Raw genomic sequence first — 7,288 nt, 5'->3', positions numbered from 1 at the left:
CATATTTATAATATTTATCATTAATATACTGCAATTACCCTAAAGTTATGATTATAATTTTGAATATTTCATTTAGTTTTATACCTAAATATCAAAAATAATCAAAATATCTAAAATATATTGTCACATAAGTCAAACTTTAACTAAATTTATTTAAATTTAATTAATTTTAATTATATTTTTTCGGGTACCCGGTAGTTCGGGTACTAATTGGGTTCTAAAAATTGTAACCCAAACCGACCCGAACCCGGTACTACCCGAACCAAACCGAACCCAAACATAGTAAAATACCCGAATGGGTTCTATTTTCCATTAGTCATCAACCCGAATCCGAACGGATAATACCCGAACCCAAACGGGTAACCCGAATGCCCAGCCCTAATTTGATTTTTAGCTGTCTCCGTTAAGAAATCGAACCGGTGTAAGAACTTGAGGGTATATTGGTAAATTCATCACCGAGGTAGTATCTTTTGTTTTTCCAAATCGAAGACGACATTCGACGGAAAAGAAGCTGTCTGAATAAGGAAACACTCTCTCTCTCTCTCTCTCTCTCTCTCTCTCTCTCACTCTGCCTCTAAAACACGCTCCGCATATTTTCTCTCTCTAAAGGCAGTGTCTTTTTGTACATAGAGAGAGAGAGTGTGTGTGTGAGAGTGAGTGTGTTGGTTTTGAGCTTGGTTATAAAGAGCACAGAGCACAGAGAAGTGGGAGAGAAGAAAAAAGAAAAAGGAAAGATTTTTGCATTTTTGTTTTGAGCAAAACCAGTAGTGAAGTGACAACATTCTTAAGGGTTTCTTCTTCTTTCTTCTTCTTGAAGACGTCTAGTGCCGAATTAGAACTTCGATTAAGCTAAGAAAAACTGAGGATTTGAAAGGTCCCCAGCTCAATGCTGGATCGGCAAGGAGGATCTTGGTATGTTTCTTTTTGATCAAACCCTGCATTTCTCGAATGTGGTGGATTTTTGCATGACTTTTTAGATTTCTGAAGCTGTTGGGTGTTTTGTTTTCAAGTTTGGATTTTTATGTTTGGGTTTACTTTAGTAGTGAGAATCAGATCTGAGAAGCATCTGTGTCTGATGACTAGATCCTCGATTTCTCTGTTTTGTATATGAGCTGTGTTGTTTTCTCTTCCTTTATTCGGGATTCATTGTCTTTGATTGAAGTTATATTCCGTTTCTTTTTTTTTTTTTATTAAACAGTTTCTATTATTGTATATCTCAGGTTTCTTGGTATGGATTTGAGATTGTTCAGTTGAATTCTGTTTAATCTCAGTGAATATCTCTGTGCTTCTTGTGAAAAAATGAGGTCAGATACGGTTCTTGATTATGCGGTATTCGAACTGTCCCCAAAGCATTCACGGTGAGTATATGTTTCTCTTAATGTGGTCCTGATTTCTTCCACTTTTGTTTTTAATTTTAATTTTTATAAAGAAGTAAGTTGTGTGTGTGTATTTCTTTTGACAGATGTGAGCTGTTTGTATCAAGTAATGAACAGACAGAGAAGCTAGCTTCCGGGTTGATTGAACCCTTTGTCAATCATTTAAAAGTTCTTGAATCACAGGCGTCACCTATTAGATTGGAGGTTGAGAAAAGCAACAACACTTGGTTCACTAAAAAAACATTAGAGAGGTTTTTACAACAAATGATAATTCAAGTTCATTTTTAGCAGCCTTTCTTTTTTTTGGAATACTAATAGTTTTCATCCAACATTTGTCTCTCAGATTTGTTGAATTTGTTAGTAGTCCAGAAGTTCTGGAAAAGGTCAATATATATTATTCAGAGATGTTGCAGTTGGAAGCAGCTCGGACATTATATTCGCAGGTTGTAAGTTGTAACTTGTAACCACTATTTTTGAAACTTAACTTCTTGTTGTGATTCTTGACCGACCTTTACTAAATGTTCTGTTGTCTTCTTTGGTTTTTAAAGCGGAGTGAAGACTCAAAGTTTGGTGCATCAGGTGTGTTTGTTTTCACTGTTGTTGTTACTTACTTATATGGTTTTGTTTTTCGTTCTTTTTGCAATTCCGGAGAACATTGATCTTCAACATCAATTTGAATCCTATTTTCTTCGGTTTCAGATGATGGAGCCGCAGCAGATGCCACCAAGTAAAGCTTTTCTGCCTTTATGTTCATTGTGTGTGTTTTAAAGAGTTTTTCATTGATTACTTGTTCTTCTCTATACTCAGGAAGGAGCTTTTAAGGGCTATAGACTTAAGACTTGAAGCTATTAAAAAGGACTTAACAATGTCCATTTCTCATGCATCAGCTAGCGGTTTCAACCCTCATACTGTTTCCGAACTCCAACAGTTTGCTGATAAATTTGGTGCACATCAGTTGAAGTAAGCCTTTTGTTGTTTTCTACATTTGACTATTTTTTCGTGTTTTGTTGTTTGATCTAATTGGAATATTTCTTTCAGTGAAGCATGCAGCAAATATATCTCACTATGGAAGAAAAGGCCAGACTTGATCGAAAAAGATGGCACACGCCCGAAGCAAAATGCGGTAAATGAAACAGAACATCAAATGCAACAGTGTGCTGCTACTACAAGTACCAAAAAGAATGAAGAGGAAAAAGTTGATGAAAGTTTGGATGTAACCTCGTCTGCAGTTAAGACCAGCCAACACACAAGACGACTCAGTGTGCAGGATAGGATTAACCTCTTTGAAAACAAACAGAAGGAAAACTCAAACTCGGGGGGAACCAAACCTGTAGCTCTTACTAAATCTACAGAGCTGAGGAGACACTCCTCGGATCTTACTTCCTATGAGAAACCTGTCCTCAGAAGAAGCAATATTGTGAGCGACATGAGCGTTGATTTGACATCAGAAAAGAAGTTGGAGAGTGTCCCAGGGGATCCCTCTTCGACTTCTTCGTCTGTTCCTCATACCATAAGTCTAACTGATTTCAGTGAAAGCTTTAAAAAGTGCGATGAAGTCAAATATGAGCTAAAGAGTGACTCGGAAAAAGTTGGTGATGAAGAAGCTTCTCGAGAAAGAGTCACGAGTTCCAAAACTGTCACTGAAAAGAGTTTAGTATCAGGAGTTGAAGAAACTTCTGATGCTCAGTCCAGATCATTCATTGATTCGAATGACTCTTCTGCTTCACAAAACCAGACTGATAGTCATGTTGGTAGGCTTCAGAATGTCACGAGTGATGCTAAATCCAGACAAAGAGAGGAGGGTTATGAACTCAAAGCCAACAATGTATCACAATCATCAGCCATGTTTCCTTCTCGCCATGCACGATCTCGGTCAGCCCATATAGAAGCTAGTTTTCAGGGGGATTTGGGTTCTCAACCGCAGTCTAGATCTTCTTTTGGCAGGATCAAGAAGAAAGAAGTGGTTCCATCAGAGGAACAACCAGTATTATCTCAGAAACCACAATTCAATGACGATGGGGAGAGCAGGCAGGTTCGAGCTAACAGTAATAGGTTTCCAACTGCATCGGTGGATCAAATACAGAGGACAAGACAGTCAAAGGATAATCCGGGGGCTAATGATGAGTTGAAAATGAAGGCAAATGAGCTTGAAAAGCTTTTTGCTGAGCATAAACTTCGGGTTCCAGGGGATCAATCAAGTTCTTCCAGACGTGGTAAGCCAAGTGAAACCCAAGTTGCGCAGCCAGAGCCATCTCATCATTCTATAGGGGCTGCAGACCAAAGGCTTTCTCATTCTATAGGCGGTTCTGGTGATCTTTCAAAGCTCATGACTCCCTTGGTTGGTGATAAAGACAAAGGAGGGGATGCATTGCGAAGGAATTTTTCGGACGTTAGCCTTACGGATGATTCTAAAGGAAAGTTTTATGAGAAGTATATGAAGAAAAGGGATGCTAAACTGAGAGAAGAATGGAGTTTGAAAAAAGGTGAGAAGGAAACAAAATTGAAGTCTATGCAAGAGGCTCTTGAGCAAAGTAGGACTGAGATGAAGGCTAAGCTTTCTGCTTCTTCGTCTGAGAGACAAGATTCACTTTCAAGTACTCGTCAGCGTGCAGAGAAATTCAGGTCTTTTAATTCTCGGTCAAGTATGAAAAAGTACCAGGTACCTTAGCATTAGGTCCACTTCGAAATGTTCTTCCTCTCTTTCTTGAATGGTTAAGACGTGTTATATTGATGATGAGACTGTCTTTTTGGCAGCATCCTATAAACTCATTTCAGAGCGAAGAAGATGAAGATTGCTCTGAACAGAAACCTCGGGCGAAAGATAAAGCAGCCAGTGGACAACAGCAATTAGTTGGCAACAATGCTTCTCGGAGCTCCCAAGCTAGAAAGCCTCAGCCCAACAACAGGAACATGTCTTCTTCTAATACCCCGCGAACTGCAGCATCGGTTCCAAAACCATCAGGTAAAGTTTCAAACACCTCTTCTGGGAGGCGAAGATCAGACAAGTCAGTCGCACAATCTGTTCCAAATTTTTCTGAACTTATAAAGGAAAACACGATACCATCTTCTTTAGCTGTCAAAACTACTATGCGATCACAGGTGGGAAGTAGTGGTCGCACCAAGAATATCAAGGAAGATACATCTCTCCAAAGACCTCGATCATTAAGGAAAAGCTCTTCTGGGAGCATAGACTTCACAGAATTTTCCACTCTCTGCTCCGATGATATGAAGGCCTCTCTAAGAGTGAACTCTGATATATCTGAGAGTCTAAGAAATGAAGAATATGATGAGCCTGAAGCTGAGGCAGAAGAGGTCTTGGAGAATGATGTTAGAGATGATGATGAAGAAGAGGAAGAAGTGGAAGCACTAGGTTTTGAGGATGAAAATCCAACACTAAGCGAGGTGTATGAGAAAGTAGATCATTCAAGAGAAGATAACTGTAGTTTCTTGCCTGCCACTGTGCCTCCAACATTTCTTACTGCTGCCTCATTAATGGACTCACCTGGAGAAAGTCCTCTTTCTTGGAATGCAAACCTACAACACTCATTCAGCTATCCTCATGAGCACTCATCTGATGTTGATGCTTCTGTGGATTCTCCCATGGGAAGCCCTGCGTCATGGAGTTCTCGGATGAGAAAGAAATGGGGAACGGCTCAGAGTCCTGTTACCGTTGCTGCTGCTGCTAATAATACGTCTCAGTTCCAGTCAAAGAAGGATTTAAGTAAAGGGTTTAAACGGTTGCTAAAGTTTGGAAGAAAAAGCCGCGGTGCAGAAAGCTTGATGATGGATTGGGTATCTGTAACGACTTCTGAAGGAGATGATGAGGTTGAAGATAGGAGAGACTTTGCGGATCGATCATCAGAGGATTTAAGAAAGTCAAGAATGGGATCTCTACAAAGCCATCTCTCTGAGGATGGGTTTCATGAGAGCGAGTTCCCTGAACAAGGTAATTCTAATGATATTTGCTTTTTAACCGCTCTTAGTTTAATGCTATCACGAGTTCTTACATATTTGGTTGTTCGCATGTTTCTTTTTCAAGCTTCCAATATCTCTGTATCCGAGTTGAAAGATGATCATCAAATGTCTGGAAGCAACTTCAAAGGTCAAAACTTGTTTTTCCTTTTTTCTTTGCCTATTCACTCATGCTGAATGCAAGATTTCTCCATTTGATCTTCCTCTGAATTATATTATTTCTTCATTACAGCGCAAAAGTCGTTCTTCTCGCTCTCCACATTCAGGGGAAAAGGAAATGATGCAAAGCCAAGATAAAGAGATTAAGAAAAATCTTGCATGGATTTGGCTGCGCAGGTAAAGAGAGAAAATAGTCAGATTCTTTTGGTGGGTAACGCAAGATTTCTGGTACCATAACTCAGACGGGTCCTTATCAGCCGGCTTAGTAATTTTGTCGATTGTTTGTGTACATTTTGTTTAGCGAACAAGATTTATCCGAATTTTTGTACCTACATCGTGATTTTGGCAATTTTGAGTCCAATTTGTTTCTGGCCTTCTTATACTTTGATGCGCATGCAACGAAATCTCTTTTTCCATAACTTAGGATCAAGTGTTTAGCTCTCTTTTGTACAACCTTAGCAGTAAACAAAGCGCAACAATTGAACAACAAATAGATATTACTGTATGTTTAAACAAAACATCTCCAAAATAGCCTCAAGCAGACACTGGCTACATATGGAGAGCCTAATAATAATGTGACTCTTCTACATGCAGAGCACAATGATTCTTTTTACTTTCTTTACAGGATTTGCTCACCATTCTTAATTTAATTTCAAAAGCTTAATTTACAAGCAAAAACTTCAAACGCTTAACTAAATACCCTTTATCTGCTTGTCCCTACGTTAGATTACAACTCATGTTGTGAAGCAAGGGTTCCTGATGATAAATAATGTTATTCTAATCGTAGTTTTCTTGATTAGGAATTGTTACCACCAGAGTTGTTTTTGGGACCTTGAAGCTCCATCGGAGAATTGGCGATGCTGCCAACAGATCCTATTGTCTGAGAACTTAGCTGTGGGCTCGCTGGACAACCCTCGAGGTTGCTTGTGCTCATGGGATGCATCGTACCGGAGCTTATCTGTGGACTCATAGGAGTTCTTTGGTTCATTTGCTGGGGACTCATTGGAGTTCTCTGACTCATTTGCTGGGGACTGGACTGTTGTAACTGCTGGCTAATTCCAGCTGCTGGAGAACCTACTTGGGGTGGTGATAGCACAGACTGAAGGGGGGAGGCTGTTGCCTGCTGCTGCTGCTGTCCTTGTTGAGGAAGTTCATGTTGTTGTAGCTGCTGCTGCTGCGGAGACTGAGCTAGCTGCTGAGGTTGCTGAGACATAGGCTGCTGTAACTGTTGCTGATGCTGCAACTGTTGTTGTTGTGGTTGCTGCTGGAGTTGCTGCTGCTGGAGTTGTTGTTGATTCATGTACATATTCATTCCATTCATCAGCTTCGGTGGGCCCATGTTACCCATAGCAGCAGCTCGCTGCAGGTTAGCTCGGCTTAATGAATTCTGATCCAACATGGACAGTCCAGCTGAGCTGGGGTGCATCTGCCTCGCGCCTGACACGCCACTTATCCCGGCTTGGGGAGCCCCCATTACACCTCCTCTTGACATGTTCATCCTAATCTGTGTAAACAGAGCGTTTTGATGTGGTGTTAATGCACCGGATCGGAGTTGCTGGCTTATAGCATTCAAATTTGATGCTGGATTCAGATTCATTGGGTTCTGGCCCATATTACCGATGCCAGGAACAGACATTGATGATGAGATTCCGGTTCCGCCAATCCCTCTTCCTGCCATATTCAGTTGGTTGCCTAAAGCTCCGAGCCCAGCAATACTGTTTCCCATGCTTCCCATACCCATACCCATACCCATGCCTACACCTGATCCTAGCCCCATCATA

General features: G+C 40.5%; 2 protein-coding genes across 3 annotated transcripts in view; one reads left to right on the top strand and one right to left on the bottom strand.

Annotated features, from left to right (window-relative positions):
• Positions 514-5,887, top strand: LOC104712842. Its single transcript, XM_010429818.2, has 11 exons — positions 514-912; positions 1,221-1,358; positions 1,463-1,627; positions 1,720-1,819; positions 1,925-1,955; positions 2,076-2,103; positions 2,184-2,336; positions 2,415-4,035; positions 4,131-5,322; positions 5,416-5,478; positions 5,581-5,887. Exons 2-11 carry the CDS (start codon positions 1,300-1,302, stop codon positions 5,643-5,645), a joined length of 3,477 nt encoding a protein of 1,158 aa, XP_010428120.1. The 5' UTR covers positions 514-912; positions 1,221-1,299; the 3' UTR covers positions 5,646-5,887.
• The window catches only part of LOC104712843, a 7,353-nt gene continuing 6,051 nt past the window's right edge, over positions 5,987-7,288 (bottom strand). Inside the window, exon 14 of one of the 2 annotated variants that reach the window (XM_010429819.1) lies at positions 5,987-7,256. In XM_010429819.1, coding sequence (XP_010428121.1) covers positions 6,304-7,256 — 953 coding nt within the window. In that variant the 3' untranslated portion in view covers positions 5,987-6,303. Of the gene's footprint in view, positions 7,263-7,288 lie in introns of both variants that reach the window. The other variant, XM_019229430.1, reaches the window with a different exon arrangement.

This window comes from Camelina sativa, chromosome 9 (assembly GCF_000633955.1).
Source record: "Camelina sativa cultivar DH55 chromosome 9, Cs, whole genome shotgun sequence".
NCBI classification, from domain to species: Eukaryota; Viridiplantae; Streptophyta; class Magnoliopsida; order Brassicales; family Brassicaceae; genus Camelina; species Camelina sativa.
This window is presented reverse-complemented; position numbering and strand designations above follow the sequence as displayed.